General features: G+C 42.1%; 2 protein-coding genes across 3 annotated transcripts in view; one reads left to right on the top strand and one right to left on the bottom strand.

Annotated features, from left to right (window-relative positions):
• The window catches only part of acin1a (apoptotic chromatin condensation inducer 1a), a 32,523-nt gene extending 13,454 nt beyond the window's left edge, over positions 1-19,069 (bottom strand). The window contains exons 1-7 of the mRNA XM_077614608.1: positions 18,895-19,069; positions 11,352-11,417; positions 9,206-9,317; positions 9,070-9,125; positions 5,531-8,914; positions 4,862-4,942; positions 4,607-4,686 (exon numbers count right to left, since the gene is read on the bottom strand). Of these exons, the coding sequence (XP_077470734.1) occupies positions 4,607-4,686; positions 4,862-4,942; positions 5,531-8,914; positions 9,070-9,125; positions 9,206-9,317; positions 11,352-11,417; positions 18,895-19,032 (3,917 nt within the window). The 5' untranslated portion in view covers positions 19,033-19,069. The remainder of the gene's footprint in view (positions 1-4,606; positions 4,687-4,861; positions 4,943-5,530; positions 8,915-9,069; positions 9,126-9,205; positions 9,318-11,351; positions 11,418-18,894) is intronic.
• A 1,233-nt stretch (positions 19,070-20,302) lies between these two features.
• c12h14orf119 (chromosome 12 C14orf119 homolog) lies at positions 20,303-23,494 on the top strand. 2 transcript variants are annotated; one of them, XM_077616271.1, is made up of 3 exons: positions 20,303-20,397; positions 20,457-20,959; positions 22,637-23,494. In XM_077616271.1, exons 2-3 carry the CDS (start codon positions 20,537-20,539, stop codon positions 22,808-22,810), a joined length of 597 nt encoding a protein of 198 aa, XP_077472397.1. In that variant the 5' UTR covers positions 20,303-20,397; positions 20,457-20,536; the 3' UTR covers positions 22,811-23,494. The 2 variants fall into 2 exon arrangements, with proteins under 2 accessions (XP_077472397.1, XP_077472398.1); XM_077616272.1 differs by having other exon boundaries at positions 20,308-20,397; positions 20,526-20,959.
• Positions 23,495-25,838: the final 2,344 nt, after the last annotated feature.

The raw sequence follows: 25,838 nt of genomic DNA, 5'->3' as shown, positions 1-25,838 counted from the left end.
AATACTTTAAGTACTGTACTCACAGTGAAAATAGTTATCAGCTTGATCAAAAAAATAAAAAAAACAGGTGATTGGGAGTTTTAGTCCAAGTCCTCTTAGTCAGATTTGAGGGGCATTGGTTCCATCAGTGGAATCTTCAGGGGGCGCCATAGGGGCAACAGGAGGAGCTTCTTTCTCCGAGAGGTTTCAGCCCACAACGAACATGATGACCGCCGTTTCTTTTCTTGTACAAATATGCTGTTGTACAAGGACATGACACTGTCGTCAAGACGATAGGCGAATTCAATGTCTTTGACCATGTTGTCATCAATCTCTTGCAAACTGCGTGCCATATTGAAAATCTCCTGTAGATGTCTTGTCATACCAGCTTCACGGGTGTATCACGGGCTAACCCCCCCCGTAATGCTGGTTCTTCTTTTTTTTTATTCATCGTGGTTGCCACTCGCTTAGTGTCCTTGAAAAGGGATGTAATGTCCGTCTTCCGAATATTCGCTTCTTTCTTGTCAATTAACAGACTAGCTGGCCGTAGAAAAATCCTTATATGAAATGGCATTACTCATTTCAGTGAAAATGTGGTGAGAGACTACCAGCATCCCAAAACTCGGGAAACCTCAAGAAAACGACCGTCAGACACAAGGAAAGCACACACAACCTAAAGTCTAGCTGGATTGGTGACCCAAAAGTGGAACACCATATCTAGCATTAGCTGGGCAGCTACTTAGACTTGGGTGGCTGCCCAGGCTCAGCCATGAGCCGGCAATTGGCCGAGGGCTGCTAGAAGCGGTGGGCCTCGCGACCAGGGGTACAATGATCCCGATGCCATGCCCCGCTTCATTCAGGGTAGCTTGTTCCTGCTGGAGCTCAGGGGTTGTGGTCAGCCGAGAAAACTTTCGACTCGGTTGCGACTGAGAGCAGCTCAAGTGGTGTTGCACCATCTCATAGGCAATGTTCCCTCTATTTTTTTGTTTGTCTGGGCAGAAAGACAACCTCCCTGAGCACACTGAGTACCAGTGTGAGCAACATCATCATTGCTTTTTAATTGTTCAAATTCATCACCTACACTCAAAAAGTAACAAATACCGATCTAGTGGTTATGATCTGCAATAAAATGTGACATTATTGTGTACAGTATTGTACGGAGTTCTTTGAGACAGACGTTAGCGACTAACGGCAGAGACTTTCGTTCGGTTCGCTACACTTGTGACACTACATAACATAAACTTTAACTTAAATGAACTTTGCTTGCTATACACACACTTAAAATGGATGTAAATTGTGCTATAACCGAGGCAAACATGTTAATGTATTGCGCCGCGGCTTTCGAGGCAAAGGTGTTAATGTATTCCGCCACGCCTTTCGAGTAGGAACTAGCTCGTTCCCTGTGCCTCACAAACTAGTGTATCTCCAGTTCGTTTTTAAAGTTATCGAACCAGCGTTGAAGTTTTCGGCTGGTGTGGAAGTACAGACGCTCCCCTACTTACGAACATTCAACTTACGAACAACGGTACATACGAACATGTCTGCAAATTGCGTTTAAGTCCAAAAATGTTCGCAAGTCCAATTTTGTATTTCGCGTCTTTTTCGGAGTAGTACTTCTTTCCGCCGCTAATACCGACGCCTGGCGCTGTGAGAGCTCAGCTCACCCAGCATCTACCTTCTTCTTCGTTGCAATGCGGAAGTGCGTGAATGTATCTCCAGTGTGCAAAGAACCTTTTTCATTTGTATCATTAAATATCTCATGCATCCAATATTGAATATGGTTGGTAAAAAGCTAAAGGCTTCTATTGAGGGAGTTGCAAGGAAGAGGCAAGCCATTTCATTTGAAACGAGTGGCAATAATAACGAAGCTTGATGCGCGTGAGAGTGGTGAGCGTTGCACATTCAGTACCATTTATAAACAGAAAGATCGAGCAGCAGGACCCAAATATTGAACGTTGCACAAAGTTTGCAAATCAATTGAATGATGCCATACAGTGCTACTGCATCATTTATGATGAAAAAAAGAAGAAAACTGTGCAATCGTCATTAGGTCGCTTCTTTTGGCCAGTTTCTAATACATAAATCTATCTCTCTCTACAGTACTGTACATATTCTCTCCATTTTATTAAATGTTTTTTTTTTCAGTACAAACCAATGCGTGTTACTTATACAAGCCTTAAACATACAAATGCACTTATATAAACCTTCAATATACTTATATAGGCCTTAAACATAAATTATAATACAAAATATAGCACTAAATCAACTTACAAACAAATTCAACTTATGAACAATCGCTCGGAACCAATTGCGTTCGTAAGTTGAGGAGTGTCTGTATCCCCTTTCTCAGTTGCTTGCTTTACTTTCAAGCCCTGGCAGATTGCGCTAACTGTTTCTCCTATATCCATATTAAAAGAAGCCCCTACCTATCGTGAATATCACTGCACATCATGAAAAGGACTACCTAGCGGCCGCATTGTATGCTCGTATGGCAAATTTGTCTCGTATCTCAGGACAAAAATTTGCCTCGTACCTCAAATTTCTCGTATTTTGGGACACTATGTCAAGGTATTACTGTATTATTTATTTCTCTGCGGGATCGCCACCAAGTGGCTTGCTGACCTGTACCGGTCTAGGGACCGGTGGTTGGGGACACCTGCTCTAAAGAATATGCATGCCGAGCCATTGTTTTAAATAAAGATTGAGAGGAAAAGATATGAACAGCTTTATGGTGGTATATTTCATGCAGGGCATGCTCCTTTTTGTAACTCACTTTTGGAAATAAGGTTTAGTGCATCAAAATCTACACACAAATGCTTCTTGGGTCTATGGCAGGGGTGGGCAAACTACTACACAAAGGGTCGCAGTGGGTGCAGGTTTTCATTCCAACCCATAAAAAGGCCACCTTTTCACCAATCTGGTGTCCTGCAAGTGCAATCAGTGGATTGCAGTCAGGTGCTTTTGTTTTCTGCAGAAATCTCATTGGTTAAAGTGCCTTTGCTGGATTGGTTGCAACAAAAACCTGCACCCACAGCGGCCCTCGAGGACCGGTTTGCCCACCCCTTGTCTATGATGAAGGACTTGATCTGGAATTCATTTTGACAACCTTTAAACACAGTTTGACTTGAAAAAGTTGTGACTTAATCAACATCGTCTGGACATACATGTGACTCGCCTTGACTCAACAACCTTGTGACTTGATCCCTCTAAGCTCGCCAAACTTGCAATTCGGTTAGGATCAAATAGACATACAATCTTGTGTCTCGACAGAACTACTTCATAACTGTCTGTAACAGGGAAGACTTGGGACTTGCCTGAGTCTAGGACTTAATACCTTGCAACTCGCTTGTGCTTCAGATCAGAAAAAAAATCATGCAATTGTCTGGTAATTTGAAATTAAATACATATATTTGATACAAAATCAACTTAATATATTTCATATTCAGGTCTCACCATTCACATTCTCATTGCTGATTTTTTAAATTTCTGTGTGTCACTAATTCAGGTAACTTTTTTTTGGAAATGTTTGATGCGGAGAATATGGAAACTCTTGGATTGGAAAAATGGAAATTGGAAAATGTCTGGTAACACATACGTTGCGTCATATAACAGATTTTGAGGCAATTAAAGTCAAATCATGTTTTTCTTTTGTAGATTTATCTTTGACATCACAGCTTTGCTCCCACTCAATAAACAAGTGAAACTGCGATGATCAACGGCTTTTCCTTAACTACCCACAGGTGTGGTACTGCAAAAATGAAATAAAATCGAGCAATCTGAATTGTGAGAATGTATATTGGGTTGGACTAATAAATTTAAGATTACAGGTAGTCGCCCACTTCCGACCATATTCAGCACCGACAGATTGGTTGAAAAGTGATCTGTTCGTATGTCATTCTATGTTGTGGATACTATATTCTGTCATAAAGTTTTACATGTTTCTGTGGAATTCGCGTAATTGAGAAATTGCGCCTCAATTCGCGGGTTCGAGAGCCTTCGTGACTGCCTCTCTGATCGCAGCAGAGAACTAGTAAATTTTGGCTTATGATGTTTTTTCATAGTGATGATGCAGATGCAACGTGGTTGCATCTGGTGTATTCTGGGTAAGTAGCATGTATGTACTGTAGTACTGTTAACGCTGCTCTGAGCAATTAGATAGTGAAGCTGCATAATCTCTTGATTGGCCTATTAAGACGCTGTGGCTGCTGGCAACGCAAACAACTATCGTACGCAACACTCTCAACGCATTGTCATGAATTATGCTTCATGACTTTTGCGGTCGCAAAGTCAAACAGACGTAACTAGCATGTGTTGTAATTCGATGACTGCTTAGATTTCGTTTTTCCATGTAACTTCCCACTGCTCTTTGAAATTAACTACAATAGACAATTTAAATTCAGTTTGCAATTCAACCATTCAAATTTAGCAATTCATTTTCAGTCTGCGATGGTTAAAATTACAGCACATATTGGTCACATTAATGGTATAAAAGGTTTTCTCTTAAAATCATGTATTATCATTTTAAGCCCAGTGGATTTCTATGATGGGCAGAGAGAGACGGAAAGAGGTAGAAAGAAACAGAGCGAGCGACTGAAAGACAGATATAGGGAATTATTTAATTGCAGACCTTTTTTCATCCTTTTCTTCCCATGCTTTGTCGTTTTTCCTTTTCATGTCCTCGTCTGTTGGTATTTCAAGGAATGGTTTCTATGATGTTAGGGAGTACCAAAATATTTAAGACATGATAGAAATGAAACGATCACAATAAAAAATCAAAGGGGATTGTAAATGAGATATTTATTCCTTAATATTTGGAATAAAAATGTAATTAAAAGTACTCTGTGTAATATAAGTGAATTTAGGATGAATTACAGCCACTAACCTTAGCCTTTTGAGCTTCTTGTGTACAGTCATCTTGAGCAACTCTACACAGTGCCGAAGTGGTTCTGTCCGATTTTCTTACCTAAAAGCAAGCAACAAATAAATGACTTTGAATACACATATCCTACCTGGATTTGGTTATGTACATGGAATTAGAACTGGACCTACACACCATGTCATAACATTAAGTTGTTTTCTAAGGCTAAATCCAGTGGAATGGTGACACAATAATTATTTGGTAGGGACAAGCTATGAGTACACTTTTTGTACAGCTCAGTGCCTATAAGACAATTTATAATGCTAATTCCTGAAGCAATCAATGTCACTTGAACAGGACCATTTCGGTCATCAAGATCTAGCAACATTTACATTTCTTACCTGTAAACAGGGGGTCATGTACAAATTAAGACTAGTTTTATGATACATGATGGACCTAAACTCAAAATCACAACAGCAAATCACGTTTTCCCAGACTAAAGGCAGTGCAAAGAATTAGTGATTGGGGCATGTTACGGGTACACCTTTTGTGCAACCCATTGCCTATGAAAGAAAAATCTAAATTAGTTCTGCTTTACTAGTTTCTGAAGCAATCAACGTGACTTCAACAAACACGATTTTGGTCATCAAGATCTAGCAACAACTTCTAAATGAGGAAATTTGTTTGGCTTACCATTTTACTCTTGGAAATGGTGATATTCTCAAGAGAAGAAGAGGATGAAGAAGAACTGGATGACGATGACCCAGAATCAGATTCGGAGGAAGAGGTGTCATTAGAGGAATGTTCACTTGTTTTTTTATCCTCCCTCTTTCCATCTTTTCCCTGCAACTGTACAGCATTAATTGGGTTTGAAGAAACATTGTCTTTATCCACATCATGTAATTTCTTGGTGTTTGCCTTGGCAGGCTCATCCTGCCTCACCATTTCACCTTTCAATTTTTCCTCCAATACTTGATTTGCAGAAAATTTGGCACTTGTTTTTTTTGGGAGAGTGAACTCTTCCTCAGAATTACATTCCTGTTTAGCAGAGGTTTCACCTTTCTGCTGTTCTCCAAAACTGACTGTAGAGTTGGAATGTGATATTTGGTGTTGAGGTGTATCGGTGAAGTTATGAGGCCACTTGGTGGCCATGGATGTGGTAGACTGGGCCTGAATTGGGTTGTCCCTTAAGAACCGGAATTTCTTCAACGATGACGGTGGCGATGCCAGTGTTGACCTTGATTCTGCTTCTTGGGATTCACTCAGAAGCAGCGGAGCTTTGCCATCTTCCTGGATTCCTGCCTCTGTTTTTCTATCTGGTCCTGTAGAAAAGGGAGGAGTAGGAGGAGTAAGACCAAGCCCACGACTAAATTTGGATGGAGGAACTTCGGTGTCTAACTCCTTGGGTATTTTCTTCTCTAACAATTCCTGCTCATTAGCCCTTTTCGTTTCTATTTTCTCCTCCTCAATTTTGTTTTCAAGAGCTATATCTGAAACTTCCTTTCCATGTCCCTTACTCTCGAGTTTTAATCTCTCATGTCCCTCAGCTCCACCGCGTTCCAACCTTTGCACTATATGGGCTCTCCCAAGTTGTTCTTTTTCTAGACGCTCTTTTGCCAGGCATTCCTGCTCAAGATGATCTTTCTCTTGGCGTTCTTGGGCTACACGTGCTCTCTCTACACGCTCTTGCTCTACGGATCTCTGTTTTTGTATTTGTTCAAGTTCTAAGGCTTTCTGCTGTTGTAAGGCTTTCTCCCGTTCTAGTTGCTCTTGCTCTAGGGCTTTTACTTTTGCCATTCGCTCAAGCTCTGCTGCCTTTTCCCTTTCTAGTCGCTCTTGCTCTAGGGCTTTTTCTTTTTCACGTCGCTCTTGCTCTAAGGCTTTTTCTCTTTCTCGTCGCTCCTGCTCTAAGGCTTTTTCTCTTTCTAGTCGCTCTTGCTCTAAGGCCTTTTCTCTTTCTAGTCGCTCTTGCTCTATGGCCTTTTCTCTTTCTAGTCGCTCTTGCTCTATGGCCTTTTCTCTTTCTAGTCGCTCTTGCTCTAAGGCCTTTTCTCTTTCTAGTCGCTTTTGCTCTAATGCCTTTTCTCTTTCTAGTCGCTCTTGCTCTAAGGCCTTTTCTTTTTCAAGTCGCTCCTTCTCCAAGGCTTTTTCTTTTTCAAGTCGCTCTTGCTCTAAGGCCTTTTCTCTCTCTTGCCTCTTTAGTTCCAAAACTCTTTCCCTTTCTAGTCGTTCTAATTCTAAGACCTTCTCTCTCTCTATTCGCTCTAGTTCTAAGGCTTTTTCTCGTTCTTTCTTCAGGGCTTCTTCCCTCTCTTGCCGTTCTTTCTCCCTCTTCAATCGCTCTAGCTCCAAAGCTTTTTCTTTCTCAAGCCGTTCTTGCTCTAATTTCTCCCTTTTTAATCGTTCCTGTTCCAAAGCCCTTTCCCTTTCAATTTGTTCATTTTCTCTTCTCTCTGCGGCCAAAGCTTTTTCCTTCTCTTGTGCTATTTTTTCTCTTTCAATCTTTTTTCTCTCAGCTTCCAATGCCTTTTCTCTTTCAAGTCGCTCTTGCTCCAATTTTTCCATTTCTAAACGTTCCTGCTCCAAAGCCCTCTCTCTTTCAACAAGTTCCTTTTCTTTTCTCTCTGCCTCCAAAGCTTTTTCCCTTGCTAGCTGCTCTTGCTTTAATCTTTCTCTTTCCAACCGCTCCTGTTCCAAAATATTTTCTCTTTCAATCAGTTCTTTTTCTTTTCGCTCTGCTTCTAAAGCCTTTTCTCGTTCTAACCTTTCCTTTTGAAGTGCCTTTTCTTTTTCCTCTCGGGCCTGGAGTCTTTCGAAATCAATTTCTCTCACCCTCTTTTCCCTCTCCTCTGGTTCCTGCTGGAGATGTTTTTGCATTATGGCCCGTAGGCTTTCAAGTTCCGTTTGCCTCTCCAGCTCTAGAGCTCTTTCTCTTGCAAAGGTTTGCTCTTGCGCTTCCTGCTTTGTGGCCAAAGCTTGCTCCCTCTCCAGCCTCTCTCTTTCCGAAGTAAGTTTATTTTTCAACTGCAAAGCTTCTTGTTCTTTTCTTTCCAAGGCATGCTGATGCCTAAATCTTCCCATTTCTTCTTGTTCCAACTGAAAAGCCCCTTTCTGCTCTTCTAATGCAGAGTCGTGATTAAAGCTTCTTATCCTTTGTCTTTGCAGCTCAGGGGTTTCAACTAACTCTACTTCAGATTCCTTATCGGCCAATGTGGAAGTTTTAAGCACACTCACAGGAACATGACTGTGAGCTGAACGTGTTCCGCTGATGCCCTGGTTGACGCCGAGCATCATGGAAACTGGCATATGGCTTGCAGTGGAAGCTGTTGAGAGACCCTCAACATGTTTTATGCCATCAAATGAGGCAGCGACAGGTGAACTGCTGTCTTTCTTTCCACCTTTCCCAGCGCCACCTTGCCAACCAGCACCTGAAAAAGCACCTTCGGATTCCATTTTACGAGCCAGGAGAGTTAACGGGCCAGGTTTACGCTCCACAAGTCCACTCTTTTGGGGCTCTGGGCTGCTACTTCGGCTATCACTGCTTGAGGAACCAGAGCTAGAGGTACATGGAGAGTGCCTGGCTGGGGCTACATCTGGACTAGGAGGGCTCTGTTTAGGGGTGTCGGGCAAAGGAAATGATAACTCAGGGGGTGGGGAGGGAGGAGGGGTTGGCTGGCGAAGTTGAGGAGACAAAAGGGAAGGGATGTGTTGTGGCTGCTGCTGAGGCTGGCGAGACGCTCCACAACTCTCTCGGGTTGACGGTGCTCTGGCTGGCTGTCTTGGGGTCCTCCTGCGAATGTTACTGCCCCAGTCATCATCATCATCGCCATCCTCCTCACCCTCCTCACTTTCATCATCGTCACTGTCGGCTAAGAAATCGCTAGCCGGAGGAGCACTCTTCTCCCGTTGGTGCTCACTGCCAGAAACGTGCATGGTAACGGATCCAGAAGCAGGGGGAGCAGACATATGAGCTTCTTGATTGATATTAGCCGCTCCTTCATTAGCTGCAACAAACATGAGCTCGCCATCAGAGGGTCCAGGTGGCTTGTGCAGGTCCATAGAAGCTGGGGTCAGTTCCTGGTAAGAAACATCAATTGTTTTGCAGTAGCAGCACTACAATTATAAACCCATGTATATGCACTGGCATTTTCTTAATCATACTTTAGGGATCAATTACCGTAAAGATCTTTGTATGACTTGATTTATCGATAACATGGCAAAAAATGTCTTACCTTGGTTGGAGCAGGACATGCAGTGCTGTTATTAACATCTACGTGATCCTCTTGCTCTGTCAACAAAATTTTAATTGATAAATAACTGGCATTACATTTAGCATATTTGCACGGGCAAACTTTTAACTTGACTCACCGTTAGTGTCATATGCTTCCCGGGCCTCTCTTTCTAGACGTTGCCGCAAGAGCTCCTGCTGCTTAGCGAGATACTGCTGGATAAAGCTATTCTGACTCATTTCCTCACCGATCTAAATGCAGAAAAGCTCATGAAAATGTTGTGCAGGCCTTGGGTGATTAACACAATATTTTGACTACAGTAGTTAATAGTTAATTTAATAAAAGTTAAAATGAAGAGGAGTTAAAATATGACTGCATAAATTTATAAATTCATTTTAGAGTTGTACACAAATTGGTAACAAAATCCAGACTCCTGGAATTACATGAACTCGGACTTGTAACCTAAATTTCAAATAGCGTTGGAAAAACCAAATGATGTTCCAATTATTTTGAATGGTTACATGATCCCCAAAAATACTGAGTGGTATAACAAGTATCTCTTTGTTGCACTTTATCCGAAGTGCATTGTGTTAGTCGATCAGGTCTTTTGTAGAAAAGAAAAAAATCTGCTGCCCTATGGGCAGGTAGCTTAAGAACCCTAGGAAAAAGTGGAGACTTTATAATTCCTGGGGGTCCTATCCCTGCTGATCTCACTTGGGCAGCAATCACTACAGAACTTGTGAAGAAGCCAGACCAGAGGCTAAATTTCCTGGGCGTACTCGGGAAGGAGCAACTAAACACCGCCCTGATGGTGACCTTCTACTGGTCAGCCATTGAGGGCATGTTGACCTATGCTGTGTCAGTGTGGCACTCAAGCTGCACAGAAGCAGACAGAAAAAATCCCAGTGCTTAGGAAGGACAAAGAGCATCATAAAAGACAATACACATCCCGGTCAACCTGCTGCCCTTGGCAGACGCGACAGGACCATAACAGCCAAAACAAACAGACTCAAGAACAGTTTCTTTCCAAGAGCAATCAACATACTTAACACGAGTTCTGCACCTCGGAGGACCTAATCAAGACTAATGTCTTATCTTGTACTTGCACTAAATCTCAAGAGGCTATTAACCACTTTAATCACTTTTTGTACCTGACAACTAATTTATGGAAACACTTATTCATGTTGGCGGCTTATCTGTGTTGGCGTCTTGTGTGTTGACAACTTATCCATGTTTATAATAGTCATACCACTACTTACGAATGCCTCTAGTTACGAAATTTTCAGGTTATGATTTTTTTATATGCAAATGAGTGACTCAAGATACGAAAAAGGTCCAAGTTACGAAATCCCCCCAAAAGTAAATGCATTTCCTTATCCGCTATTTTATTTTGAAAAAATTGTCGCGGATGCATTGATTCTCACTTTAGAACATCGCTACCCTCTACTTGGCTCTCATTTCATCGCGCTCATTCTATCTCATTTAATGACAATAAAATCCTTCAATCAATTCAATCGGCTGTCTCACAACAACAACTATCCATGTTTCAAGATTCTCTCTTACATACCTGTCCACCTCGGCTAAATGCTCCCCTTATTAATGATTGCAATTCCCCTTATGAACCGATTAAAAACCGTACAAATGCAACATACCACATATTTTCACTCACACACATAGGGCACATGTAAAAGTCGAAAATGTACTACAAAGTGGATAGCTCTTGGGCCTGGTAGAACGGGCTCTTGCCGCTATCTGGCGGGCAATATTAGGTCTCCCAGTATAACGCCGCGGAGGGAATTATTTTAGCAGCGCAGGGCACATTTTCAAATGCTTTATTTATTTTAAGACATAATTTCCTTATAATTTTCTCTCATTTTTGTGTGTTTCCTCACATCTTTCATACAAAATTGGGACACTGACCAATTTTAAAGGGTTTAGTTGGTAGTTGTTTGAGGACCGTGGAACAAATTAGAGAATTTACATATAAAGTACACCTCTACTTACGATATTTTCAAGTTATGAATAAAGTTCTGGAACCAATTAATTTCATAAGTAGAGGTACAACTGTACTTATTATTTGTGCACTTCATGGTGAAGCTTTAAATCACATTATACCTGTATAATGACAATAAAAGCATTCCATCCAAGAAAATAAATTAATGTGAAAAACTGAATTTTCAAAAATAATTTAAAAAACACCCGAAAATTACATTCGTTTGAAAAACTGAGTTTTCAAAAATAATTCAAAAAAACCCAGAAATAAATTTCATATATGTCACACTTACCTGAGAGTTTGGTTGGAGACCAACATGTGATGTGGATGTCTTCTGCAGATTTTCCAGCATGAGGGCCTGTTATATATATATTAAAAAAAAACATTAGGTAAGCTGAGAAAAATTGCAAAGTATAGAGCAAGATGTTAAGCAAAAAATATAAACTGAATACACTGATAAGCAGATGAAAACATTCAATAGCAAATACCAGTAGTGCCCAACCACTTGGTGCCACCAGTTCAATAAATATTAACGTTTTGAACTTCACACAAACGAGCCAGCAATGACACTCAGGTATGGAAATCATGGGTCTCGGCCGCGCCCTAGAGGCACCACCTGGTAAACAGTGACCGCGATACCCTGACCTGATTCATCAAGATCTATGTGGTGCCGCTGCAGCTTAGTAAACTTGCGCTCAGTCAAGTTGCCTTTGACTCGATCGCGACCGAAAGGAGCTCCAGCAACAATTTGAACCTAGAGGAGAACCAACTGAGCTGGGTGGATGTCGAGCAGCAACACGTTTTAAAGGGGATTGACCATGGCCTAAAAACACAGTCAAAGCGGGCTGGAAAGACTTTAATGTTCACTTTTCTTTAAAGAGACGAAATGACCGTCCGTCATAGTCAAAATTACATCGGTTATCGTGAATTAGGGCTGAATGGTATTGGGGAAAAATGACATTGGGATTTTTTTGGGCGTTTGCGATGTATTGTACGGAAGTGTATTGCATTCACTTTAAAAAAATAAAAAATGCCCAAGCCGGTTTTCAAATTAATTTATTTTTTTATTTAAACTCTGAAAATCAACGCTGTTTTTCTAATTAATTTATTTTGAGGTTTGTTTTCTCAATATTTGTTTTTTACTTTTGTTTATCTGATTAATTTATTTTGAAGGTTTATTTAATTTTTTTTCTTCCTCGTTTTTCTTTTCTTTTTTCTTCCTGAGCCTGGCTACCAACAGGAAAAAATATATTTAAAAAACATGCAAGCAGCAGTTATCGAGATACTTGGAAGTCTAGTGCGAGCTGGGTTCGGCAAAATCTGGACTGGAGGACAGGATACGTACGCGAGTCCAGCTTCTCAGTTGCACGACTTGTGGGCTCAGAATTTTCAACAGTCTCCTGGTCGGTTGAGTCACAAAATAGCCAGCCTGAATGCATTTAAAATGCATCATCTTGCATCCATGGACAAAGCTAGATCTGTTCAACTATTCTTGGACAAACATAAATAAAACTTGATTGCTCTGAATTGACTGGATGGAAACAAGCGTGTATGCGAGCAAGTGTCCTCATGTCTCAAATTTTCGGAATGCAGCTTGTGCAAGCGCGCACGGCGGATGAGTGGTTAGCGCGTCAGCCTCACAGCTCTGGGGTCCTGGGTTCAAATCCAGCTAGGTCCACCTGTGTGGAGTTTGCATGTTCTCCTGCGTGGGTTTTCTCCAGGTTCCTCATCCATTCTAAACAAAAACATCCATGCTGATTGGTCACTCTAAATTGCCCCTAAGAATGGGTGCGACGGTGAATAGTTGTCAGTTTCCTTGTGCTGCCCAGCGATTCCGGGTGTCCCTCCCCTCTCGCTCGAAGTCAGCTAGGATAGGCTCCAGCACCCCCCGCAGCCCTATTATTTTTTGGGATAGGTTTTGTCATGTTTTCCCATGTCACCTGTCCCTGTGATTGCCCATTGAGTTCACTTGTTGTTTACCCACTGCTGGTGTATCTACTGCTTGCTACCTCGTGTGACCCAGGTGTTTCTAATTGTCTCGTCAACTTATGTCTGTCTATTTAAACCAGGGGTCCCCAAACTTTTTCTTGTGAGGGCCACATAACTTTTCCCTTCTCTGATGGGGGGCCGGTGTCAGTTTGTAACAGAAAAAGTGTGACGATCGTAGGGGAGCTTAATTTTTTTTTATTGTTTTCCAGAAAGCCACACATAACCAAATAACCCTTTCCAGGTTCTTTACAGAAAAAAAGTCAGGAAACATATAATAACACTATTAATGAAATAAATAATAACTAAATAACCCTCTCTTAGTTCTTCACAGAAAAAACAGGAAATAAATAACACTATTCATGAAATAAATAATAACTAAATAACTCTCTCTGGGTTCTTCATAGAAAAAAAAGCCATGGAACATTAACTTTCTGTTGTGCCATGCACAATCTTCTCCCTTTGCTCTGAAGTTTATGCACGACACCACAACCGTCATTACAGAATCCCACGTCAACATTTTGCAGCACAGTGCTTGGTGAATTTGGCAGTGGACTCGTAGCGGGGCGGTGAGACCCCTTTCTTCCAACTCCCGGTTCATGCGTCCCATTATTAGACCGCGAGTTTCGGCCACCATGCTAGGAGCCCCGTCAGTCGTGATGCTAGCTAGCTTTGACCAGTCCAGGTCCAACTTCTCCATGGTTTGGCACACTTTGTCAAAAATATCCTCTCCCATTGTAGTCCCTTTGAGACTTTGGAGGGCTGCCAGATCCTCGCAAATCTCAAAGTTTGCGCTAACTCCACGAATAAAAATGAGCAGTTGCGCTGTGTCTTGCACGTCCGTGCTTTCATCCAGTGCTAATGAAAAAAAGTCAAATTATTTCGTCTTCTGCTGCAGCTGGGCATATACATTACTCCCGATTTCTTCAACGCGTCTGGTCATTGTACTCACCGACAGACTTACGGCATTAAATGCATCTTTCTTCTCGGGACACACCTCCTCCGCGACAGTATCCATACATTTCTTAACAAACTCTCCGTCAGTGAAAGGCTTACCGCTGCTTGCTATCAATTTAGCAACCCAAAAGCTGGCCCGAACGGATGCCTGGTTCTGCTGAGATAGTAGTCCACTTTTTCGCTTTGAGAGTTTGTCTGCTGGTATTTGGCCTTGCAATCTATCGTACTTGTCTTTGTGACGGGATTCATAGTGTCGGCAAAGATTGTATTCTTTGAATACCGCCACCGTCTCTTGACAAATGAGACAAACAGCCTTTTCTTTGCATTGAACAAAAAAATAATCGTTTGTCCACTCCAGGTTAAATACCCTGCATTCTGAATCAATTTTTCTCTCACCTAACTTTTTCGCCATTATTCCGTTCTCAAACAGGTTGCAGTTTTAATATGCTTGAATAGTCCGCGATGGTCCCAGGGCTCCGCCCTCACCTGCGATCGTCCAGATGTCTCGGTAACACTGCTCGTGCATGCAACGGTGGACGTGCCCGCATGCATCAAAGGGAAATACTCTCCCCCCGCCTGTCACCAAAGAAGCAATGCGAAGCCCCGCTTCACTGGGATGATTTGTGGGCTCAGCAGGGGTGCAATGAACCAAACACAAGATTAAAACGTCCCAGTCTTCAAGGCCAAATAGGAAAAAAAAATCCGATAGCGTCTCTGGTATTGTTCAGAGGGCCGGTCCAAATGTGCCGGCGGGCCGCATCCCCCCCCCCCCAAAAAAATCCGATAGTGTCTCTGGTATTGTTCAGAGGGCCGGTCCAAATGTGCCGGCGGGCCGTATACGGCCCGCGGGCCGTAGTTTGGTGACCCCTGATTTAAACCCTGTGTTTGTCGGTCCTTGTCAGATCATTTGCGTTTGTTACGCTCATGTCCATGTCCTGTGATCCTCGTTTCCCCACGCCCTTCGCGTCAGGTTTGATTTTGTTACAATGGTGACTGAGCTCGTATGTTGATTTATTCGTATCTCAAATCAACGTTTCCCATAGAAATGAACTAAATACAAATTAATTCGTTCCCAAGCTCTGAAAAAAAAAACACCCAAAAAGAGGATGTTACAATGAAAAAAACATTTTTATTAGTTGGAATTCACCATCTACTAACAGAGTAACAAATAACTAGTGGTTATGATGTTTAATAATAAAATGAGGCATTATTCAATACAGCGGGGAGTTTGCGGATGGGAGAGAGAAAGAGAGAGACTTGACGGATGCGCTCGTAAAGTTACATAAACTTTAAATTTAACTTAAATGAACTTAGGTTCCTATACACAGACACTTAAAAAAATGTAATCTTATGTTATGCTAATTGTAAACCTTCTTGTCCAATAACCAAGGCAAAGAGTTTAATGTATTCCACAGCGGCTTTCGAGGCGAACTTCCTGCTTCTCCATTCGTATTGGCGAGCCAGCTCAGTCACGCGTACACTACTCATGTTTTTCGATTATATCGTGCTTAATATCGATTGTCATCATATGCCTTTTCTTCACACTACCATTGATTGCACCGGGATTGTGTTTCCCTTAATTCTCCACTGACTATCGCAAAAAAAATGAAAAAAATGCAATTTGTGGGCAACCTTATTTTGGTGCTACACAACTGAAACTTTTTATGCGTTGTTGAAATCACCCTTTATTATTATAATGTTGCAAAAGTGATATTCAAATTGGGTGGGCAACACACATTTGGATATATAATACGTTTCCCGGGTCTCGAATTGGGATTCGCTATCGGCAGATTCTCAAAATCAGGTGACACGGACCCGAATTCGGGTGTGATCGGGACATCCCTAAATATAATTAATTAATTTTAATAATTTGGTCTATTTCAGACAAAACTTGGGAAACTAACATACCTAAAAGAACCGCTTTACAACCAACTCAAAGACCCCATCATGGTTTTTGCACTTATTATTTGTCACTTTGTTAATAGATGGCGAATTAGAACAAATAAAAATGTTTTTCCAATCCAATATCCTGTTTTGGGTGTTTTTTCAGAGGGTTGGAACGAATTAATTTGTTTTTAGTTCATTTCTATGGGAAACGTTCGTTTGAGTTACGGGAATATCGACATACGATCTCAGTCCCGGAACGCATTAAGCTCGTATCTCGAGGTACCACTGTATTGGTGGTTATTTTATGTTTTGCAGTAAGAGAATTTTGTCTAATCACCCTCTTGCTACTGCCACAATGAAATTTCCCGAATACGGGATGAATAAAGTTATCCAATCCAATTACTGGATGAATTACTGACTTTCTTATATTGATCCTAATAATGTGCTTTTGATTCATTCATACAGTATCTCAGAAATACCACGTGATGATTTTTCTTAAGATTTTCCCTTCAAAGTAACACATCTGTACTCCCTATTAAAACCACGAGTCTGGAGGTGAAAATTTTAAATCAGGGGTGGCTTATATGTGAGAAATTGTAAAATTCAACAATTTTAGGGTTGCGGCTTATATGCGAGGACGGCTTATATCAGAGAAAATATGGTGCTTGGTCACTAGTAGATCAGATTTGAAATTGTTGCAAAGCCACACAGTTCAAGTGGATTAGACATCTATTGTTGTGAATGGTTGCCAATGAGTTAACAAAGAAAAAAGCTTCACAAAGACTAAAATTATAAGTCATTACGAGTAACTAATTATATTAATAACTATTATTCAGGGCTTACTAGTCTCAAGAGAGATGGGTTTTGTGGCGGGTTAGTATTGTGCAATGACGTGATGTGCATAATTGCAATTTGCACCATCAACTAGTGACTTACCCACACTATAACGACCATTTAAGAGAGCATTATTGTATTCATATTTATATCAAGGAAATTTTCTATATCTAGTTCAAAGACAAGACGTGAGGATTTAGAGACATGAAATTTGCTACTACAAATCAACTTCTCAACAAGATTCCATCTAGCCATCAACGATGTTAAGGTATTGTTACAATCAGTGGCGGGCTGTGCATTTCACATCTACGCCTTCAGTATTGCTACGTCTGAATCAATCCAACCCTCAATAACTATTTTATGGCTATAAAACCTTTACTGCAGCTACGACACATAAAAAGCATCAATAATAACCTCATACAATTGAAATAATATTTAAGAATATTGCCACATTTTACTCACCAAAAATCATTTTTATCTGAACACAAAATCCATCCTCCTTTCCTTCCTCCTTATTTTCTATCGCCATCAAAGCTAATGCTGAAAGTCGAGCCTGTCCTGTCGTATTTCTGGCATTGTACGTTTGTATTCGATTTAGGGCTGAAAATGTTTGTTCCCGGTTGTGACAGGCTTGCTTGATTTGGAGTTGTACGACTTTTCTTAATGATGTCCAGCTTTTCTTGAAAAGTCAGCCTTGAAAAAGGCTTTGACAGTAAATCTGCAACCATATCCATTTATTCTTCTCCTTCAGCCATTGTGGGTTGACAAAACCACTATTAAATCAACACAACAATATATTTGCTTGTGCAGCTCGCTACAGATACAGTTTGGTAGCTCTGGCTAGTCCACTCTATTCACAGTTTGTGAAAGCGATGACGTATCCCCACGCCGGCAAGAAGACCTTGGTGTTGCCAACTTGAAATCTGATTGGTTAAAGCAGTGGTCTCCTAACTATTCCACAAAGGGCCACAGTGGGTGCAGGTTTTCATTCCAACCCAGAAAGGGGACACCTTTTCACCAATCTGGTGTCCTACAAGTGCAATCAGTGGATTGCAGTCAGGTGCTTCTTGTTTTCTGCAGAAATCTCATTGGTCAAAGTGTCTGTGCCGGATGGATTGTAGCAAAAACCTGCACCGACAGCGGCCATGGAGGACCGGTTAAAGCAACAGTTTTATCGACGCTTATTTCATGCTGCAGGGCCTGCAGAACTGATTGTGAAGGCCTCTGGGTAGATTTCTGACCCTGGCAACAAATAATGGCTGAAATGTGATTGGTTAAATGCTTAAATATGAAAAAACACATCTGGAAGCACCACAACCAGGGGCAAAGCAATGAAAGGAAGCTGACAGACAATTTGGAATTATTTAGTATTCAGGGACAAAATATAATTAACATCACTGTGATTCAGAATTTTTTAGGCCAGCTGAGAAGGCCTTGCAGGCCCTGACGGTCCACCACTGGTTAAAATCCTAAAACATACTTGAGCGAAACGTAAATCCAATTGGTACGCACGTTTGCTGATTTCTCACGTCCGTTACAATGGCAAACGGTTTTATGGAAAAGAAGAAAAAAAGCTCTCCTCATAAACCAAGCTTTGTTTGATGAGCAATAGAAAAGTAAACAAACCGGCACGTCAATACTACAGCCGCTCAAAATCATCAAACCCAATTTAAGGTCCGAGTCGTTAATATGTGGGCAAAATTAACCAACTAAAAAAAGACCGCTTCGTTCATACCAGGTGGGATTTACGTGTCAAAACAGAGTAGTCTAGTAAAACAACACAGCTGTAAACCATTACGCTTTCTCTTATGTTTCGGGCAGACAGTGTAAACAGCAGAAATCCACACAGGCCACTGCTAAGCTCACGGCGTTAGCCAAACGAGCTAACAGGGAAACATCACCCCCAGAACACATTTCGAAATGAACGAGCACCAAAGTTCACTTAACAATTCCGTCTACAGCCTCGAATGCTCCACGGAATGCGCTTTTAACCATGCACAGGTAAACGAAAGCGGGCAAAATGCAGTCGACTGGAAACCCCAAACTCCAGCAACTACGCCGCCCGACAGTAACGATACTCGGATGTCGGCCCTCGAGAAAGCATCAGCCCGTCTCAGCGTTATCCCCAACTCGCTGCAATGGTGGCCGCGCAACTCGGCAGTGGAACTCACCCCTTTGAGTCTTTTGACAAGAGCATTCTTTTGCCCGCTTTTCGACAGTCCCCTCTCCTCGAGAGCAGCTTTTAAATCTGCTACGCGAAGAGACTGGAGCGGTCTCCCGTCCAGGGTTACGTCTTCGAGGTCCGCCATTTTCCGTTTCTCTGGACGGCTTCCAGCGAGAGAGTCGAGCGACGCCCTCCGACAAACGACGTCATCGCCGACAACTTCCTCTGCCGAATGACTAGAAAGGAACAAAAAAAGTATTTCTGCGTTGCATTATCTCAGCGAGCTTTCTTCACTTCACCTAAAGTTTTTTTTAATGTGTAATTTTCTGGTGGCCCGGTGGAGCGAGTGGTCAGCGCGTCGGCCTCACGGCCTTGGGGTCCTGGGTTCAAGTCCAGGTCGGTCCACCTCTGTGGAGTTTGCATGTTCTCCCTGGGCCTGCGTGGGTTTCCTTCGGGTGCTCCGGTTTCCTCTGGGTACTCCAGTTTCCCCCCACATTCCAAAAACATGCATGGTAGGCTGATTGGACACTCTAAATTGCCCCTAGGTGTGGGTGTGAGCGTGCATGGTTGTCCGTCTCCTTGTGCCCTGCAATTGGCTGGCCACCGATTTGGAGCGTCCCCACGGCTCTGGCCCGGAGATAGCTGGCATTGTCTCCAGCACCCCCTGCGACTCTAATGAGGATAAAGCGGTTCAGAAAATGAGATGAGGTGTAATTTCCTTATGTGATATGTCACAGTATTTCTGACATGTGGATCAAGGAGGAACTCCTTTCTTTTTGTTTATTATCATACTATTAGATTAGATTAGGTAACTTTATTCATCCCGTATTCGGGAACTGTCTCTGTACTGTCTCATCTCATCTCTCATTTTGAGAACCGCTTTATCCTCACTAGGGTCGCGGGGGGTGCTGGAGTCTATCCCAGCTGACTTCAGGCCAGAAGCGGGCGACACCCTGAATTGGTGGCCAGCCAATTGCAGGGCACAAGGAGACAAACAACCATTCACGCTCACACTCATACCTAGGGGCAATTTAGAGTGTCCAATCAGGCTACCATGCATGTTTTTGGAATGTGGGAGGAAACCGGAGTACCCGAGGGAATCCACGCAGGCCCAGGGAGAACATGCAACCTCCACACAGGTGGACCGACCTGGACTTGAACCCAGGACCCCAAGGCCGTGAGGCCGACGCGCTGACCATTCGCGCCGCCGAGCCGCCCATAATTTTATATATATTTTTAGATCTGCTCAGAGTACAAATAAATTGACTCAGAAACTGCCCCTTTTCAGTATTTTGTAAATTGTTTAAAATCTGAAGGGTGGGAGTACAATGAAAGTAGAAATTTAGGTTAGATTGTGCACCAAAGCATTAATCGATAGATGGCGGTAATGCACCATTACAGCCTTCAAACCACCTTGAATCAAGAAGAAGAATGACGGAAGAGGAGCACAAAAAATGGCTTCCTTTTAATACGATACACAAGTGGCTCCTGTAGACGCCTCCGTGTGAAGGTAGACTTTCTTCCTAATCGGCATTCATCGTTGCCGGTTAATAATTTCATGTTCTACAGGTGGGGTGGTGCTGTCGATTAGGTTTAAGATAAATCGGTGTTGGCCCTTCTCATGTTTAAACCATATAGCCTCTCCAAAGATGTCATGGTTTAACTTGGTCAGTCAAACTTCGGACCACCGTCACCAGCAGTTTCCCACCGACAGCCGCCGAATGTCAGGCACTGATGGCTTACGTGGTCCTTACCGTACCGGGCTCTGGGGGTCGCCGACGACTGCGGCGACACCGACCACAGCAACGCAAGACCAGGCGGGCTTTCCCTCGACAGTCCAGGGGGTCGCCTGCCCTCCCAGCTTGGAGAATCTGACATGCGGGTACCCGAGCGCAGGGCACGTTGCGGAGTTTGAGCCCATCTCTTATGTGAGCCTCCAGGAGCAGAGATGCGTCCTCAGCTGGTTCCAGGGATGGTCTTGTTCCCAGCGGGAGAGATTTTTGCAGGACTTGGTGGGCAAAGTTGTGCCTGGAAAGGTGTGCACGCTTCTCGACTCTCTCAGTACACTTCAGGTAATTGCACTGCCGCAGTATGCACACACAGTACCTTATTTTCTCGCATATGAGCCGCCCCCGCTTACAAGCTGCACCCTTAAAATTCGCTTAAAATTCTAGAATGTTACCATTTCTCGCTCAAAAGCTGCCCTTCCCAATTTTCACCTTCATATTCATGGTTTTAATAGGGAGTACAAATGTGGTACTTTGAAGGGAAGTTTTAAGAAAAATCATCGCATGTGGTATTTCTGGGGTACTGTATGAATCAAAAGCACATGATTAGAGTCAATATCATAAGGAATTAATTCATCCAGTAATGGTTGTTTTCTTACTGCAAAACAGAAAATAACCAACAAATAGTAAATGTTAATTTGCTGATATCTACTGGTGAAAAAGAGTGTAGCAATGCTGTAAGTCTGCGTATATAAGCTGTACCCTTGATTCAGTCATATTTTTTTTGTTACAAATGGCTTATATGCGAAAAAATACATTAAACTGAATGGGAGAAACTCGTCAGTATACAAGAATAGACCGAAATAATAGTACAACACTAGATATAGATCCAACTGTACTAATATTGCTCTGGGAACCATATTGATTTTTTTCAGATGACTTAAAATGTACACCTTAAGTTAACAGGTTTTACAAAAAATGTACAAAGTATGAGTATTTTCAGAAAACATGAACATGACTACCATATTTATTCGAGTATAACGCGCACCCATAATTTGTGACTACTCCGCTCACATCAAGGATTGCACCAGTACTTGAAACTGGCACATGCTGAACACATGTCGCCATGACAAAACATTTATTCACAACATGTGGTACGGAAGCCTACGAGTATAAACACAATTCTCAAATAGAATTTACAATTTTAAATCCTTAGTGTAATTCATCATCATAATATTTAACATTTTTCAAAGTCTGATTCATCATTATCAGATTCACCAAACAATTGATTCTATTATACTTGAATTTTTTTTAAGTGTGAGCACCGGCTAATGCCTATCTGAGGATAGCGCTCCATGGGCAGACTCGAGTGAGCGGCTGCCCCGCTAACGTTTTTCTGGAGCAACTTTTTAAAAAAAATCTCCCTATAAACTTGCTGAAAACTATTTGGAGAGGGCTGGATTTTGGTAGAATGGGCTCTCGGGCGCCATCTGGCGGACAAAGACGGCTTTTACGTCTCATCACAGCTGCGGTAGGGACTTTTTCACCGGGATTTAGTCATAAAAGCGAAGACCCCATGTATAACGCGCCCCCGAACTTTACTTCCATTTTTTGGGTACAAAATTTTGCGCCTTAAACTCGGTATTTCGATTTCTAGACGTGTTTTAGTTACAGAGAGGAATTACTTTTTAAAACATGTCAGATTGAACCATTTTTTTAACAAATACAAGACAACAAGTTTACCAAATAAACTGAACGAGAAAGAGTCTCATTTTATTTGTTATATTTGAAATGTAAACTAATCATCAAGAGGATAAGGGGAGAAAGCCAGAGTGGTGGAGTGATTTGCTATTTATGTTTTATTAATGTACCAGTATTTAGTCTTAAGACTTCTATAATTTACATAACATGTTTCTCTATTTGGTGTTTGGATTTCCTGGAGGTGTACAGATAATGTCTTCCAATTGTGCAATGACCCACAACTATTGTGTAACATGTTGTTGTTTTTTGCCTGATGTCAAGGTTAAGGACAGTCTGCCAAACATATTCGAATGCCAGATACGCCTGTGGTCACAGTGGTTTGAGTCCTGGGGAGAAGATGAGCGCAACCATTTCTTACACCTTTTGGAAGAGCGGGATCCCACATTTATTGCCCATTTTTACAACTGTGTCGCAGGTACAGCAGGCAGAGCCTGAGTCTTGGTTCCATCTTGAAACCCTGTTTTAGGACAGTAAGAATAATGTGAATCAGTGCAAGATAGTACTTCTCCCACAAGAGAAATCAATATAGAGTGAGCTCCTGAGCAATGTTCCCTCTATTTTTTTGTTTGTCTGGGCAGAAAGACAACCTCCCTGAGCACAATGAGTACCGGTGTGAGCAACATCATCATTGCTCGCTATGGGCACACACCAGTATCACACCTGCCATAAGCAGGTGTATGTCTACTACACATAAATGATTTAGTAATAATAAAATGTAATGATTAATATCTATGAATGGGCGGCCTGGCAGATGAGTAGTTCGCGCGTCGGCCTCACAGCTAAAAAAATGGAATTTTATTTTGTGCGCTCCATATGATTTGCTGTGCGCAGAGAAGACGAGAGTAGTGCGCAATTGCGCACGCACGCAGCTTTGAGGGAACATTGCTCCTGAGTATTGTGACCACATTTCTAAGTCTGTTTTATAAACAGTTTCCTCAGGGAAGCATCACAACAATGTATTTATTGTAAACCCACCCCTTTTTTTGAATTTAAATTAGCCATTTTGTTTAATACTGTATGTTATGCTTGGATTACCCAGATTTATATACCTGATATGGGGTGATTTAAAAAAAAAAAATAATAATAAACCAGGAGAAATAAATAGTATGCATCTTTGTACTTCTGAGTTTTGTTTTAGATGGATTAGACATCTATTGCTGTCAATTGCAGCCCATGAGTTAAGAATGATTATCATTTCATTAGTAGGTCAGTAAATTCTAAATATAAAGGTTCTGTTTACTACGTTTGAATTCAGTCTTATTCAGGAAGTGATTACTGTCATCCCTCGTTACTTTGCGGCTTCGGTCTATTGATGTATATTTCACAAGTATCCAAAATTTAAAAAATCTTAATAGAAAATTCAAAATTTGCACTGGAACTCATAAGCGGAAAGTATCTTGGACGCGTGAGTGACACTTATATCCTCTAAGAAAATGGCAAAAAAGCGTAATAAACGGCGAGGAAAAGACGTCCACATGAAGAACGACGAGGAAGAACAGCGAAGAAGAATGGGCGCCAGCCTGAAAGAGAAGAATGCCATTAATGATATGAAGGGCGGACGCCGTAGGCCGCTGTGGTGGAGCGTAGGGGGATCCTGGGATCGAACCCTCTACCCCTGAAATGTGAGGTCAAGGCGCTAACCATTCAGCTGCCAACTGTGATCTTGCGCAATTAGAATGCGTAAGCACTGTCGAACTCTTAATTTTCACACATTACGAGATACTAGATTAGATTAGAATTTTATTTCATCCCGTATTCGGGAAATTTCCTTGGTTGCAGCAGCAAGACAGACACAAGACACACAAGACATTGTAGACCTAGGTAAAAAAAAAACTGGAGACACACAGGAAGTCCACAAGGTGGGGACCTTTCTGCAGACTGAGACTGAGGTTAAATATGCAGAATCACTCTTTCAAGCTGATCTGCACAGTCCCTCAGTAGCCTGGAGGTTTTAAAAATCATCTTCCTTGCCTAGATCCTCCTAACCTGTCCTCACCTGATGGGGGGCTTCAAAGCTTCAAAGCACACAAATTCGGTTCGGGACTAATATGTCAATCATTACTTTGGGTCCCTGAAAAAAAATGTATACTAAAATGATGTGTGGTCTCTCAGACTTTTTTAAAAAATAAATATGTTTATAAAAATGTATACTAAATCGATGTGTGGATACTAAACTACAGAATACTTAGGCGCTGTAATGTAATTGCAATTGGAGCTGCAGAGCCAGAGCATTCTCTGCGCACGTCACGTGAACGCCGCCCTCTTAATAATCTTCCCCTCTGCAATTCTGCATCTATTTTGACTTGGAGCATGAAGTTAAGGATAAACTAAAGACAGGAGAACTGAAAACACAAACATGCATCGGTAAGAGTGAGGTGTGGAAAAGCTTTAAATTGATTATTGAATAAGCTAGAGAAACTTGCGTTGGCTTCGCTGAATGTGGTCAATGTGGCGCTTTGCTTTCATACGATAGGAAAAAGACTGGCACCTCGATGCTGAGCCAGCATTTAAAGTTTAAATCCTCATTAGGATTTTATCCTCATTAGGCTCCAGCACCCCCCGCGACCCTAATGAGGATAAAGCAGTTCAGAAAATGAGATGAGATATGATTATATAGATGTTTGATGATTTCAACAGTTGAAATCATCAAACATCTATGTAATCATATCTCATCTCATTTTCTGAACTGCTTTATCCTCATTAGGGTCGCGGGGGGTGCTGGAGCCTATCCCAGCTGACTTCGGGCCAGAGGTGGCCAGCCGATCGCAGGGCACGAGGAGATGGACAACCACGCACACTCACACTCATACCTAGGGGCAATTTAGAGTGTCCAATCAGCCTAGCAAGCATGCTTTTTTTGGAATGTGGGAGGAAACCGGAGTACCCGGAGGAAACCCACGCAGGCCTGGGGAGAACATGCAAACTCCACACAGATGGACCGACCTTTAATTTGAACCCGGGACCCCAAAGCTGTGAGGCCGACGAGCTAACCACTCAGTCCACCGGTCTGCGCCATATAAAAGATGTAAATGTTTATACAATCTCGTTTAACTTGGATTTCGTTACAAAAGACAGGCTTTAATTTGTTATCATAAATCACCCCTCCCAAATCGGGGGTTCCCGAGTCCTCACAAATTAGATATGAAATTTCGGGTTTTCTTCGGGTCAGGGCCTGCAAATCAAGTTACTAATCCACCGGGCTCGGGGCAGGTCGGGCTCTAATACGAGATACCAGTGCCGGTCCGTGCATTTTCTCGTAGCGCCTTCAACGAATCAATCCAACCCTCAAAAATTATTTTATGGCTATAAAACCTCGACTCCAGCTACAGCTGCGACACATAAAAAATAATCAATAAATCAATGCACACAAATGGGGTAAAATCCACTTCCCAGCAGCATTTAATGATTAAATACAAATACTGGAGCTTTTCAGACATTACAACCGGGCCAGGGGGGTGATTTT

The sequence above is a fragment of the Stigmatopora argus genome, chromosome 12 (genome assembly GCF_051989625.1).
Source record: "Stigmatopora argus isolate UIUO_Sarg chromosome 12, RoL_Sarg_1.0, whole genome shotgun sequence".
Lineage (NCBI taxonomy): Eukaryota > Metazoa > Chordata > Actinopteri > Syngnathiformes > Syngnathidae > Stigmatopora > Stigmatopora argus.
The sequence above is the reverse complement of the archived record's forward strand: the minus strand, read 5'-3'. Positions and strand labels throughout refer to the sequence as shown.

Bases quoted from the DNA above. Each gene is read 5' to 3' on its own strand.
- c12h14orf119 (XM_077616271.1), top strand. From the start codon at position 20,537: ATGTCATGGTTTAACTTGGTCAGTCAAACTTCGGACCACCGTCACCAG. The intron at 20,960-22,636 runs GTAATTGCACTG...CCTGATGTCAAG, and splicing joins ACTCTCTCAGTACACTTCAG to GTTAAGGACAGTCTGCCAAA.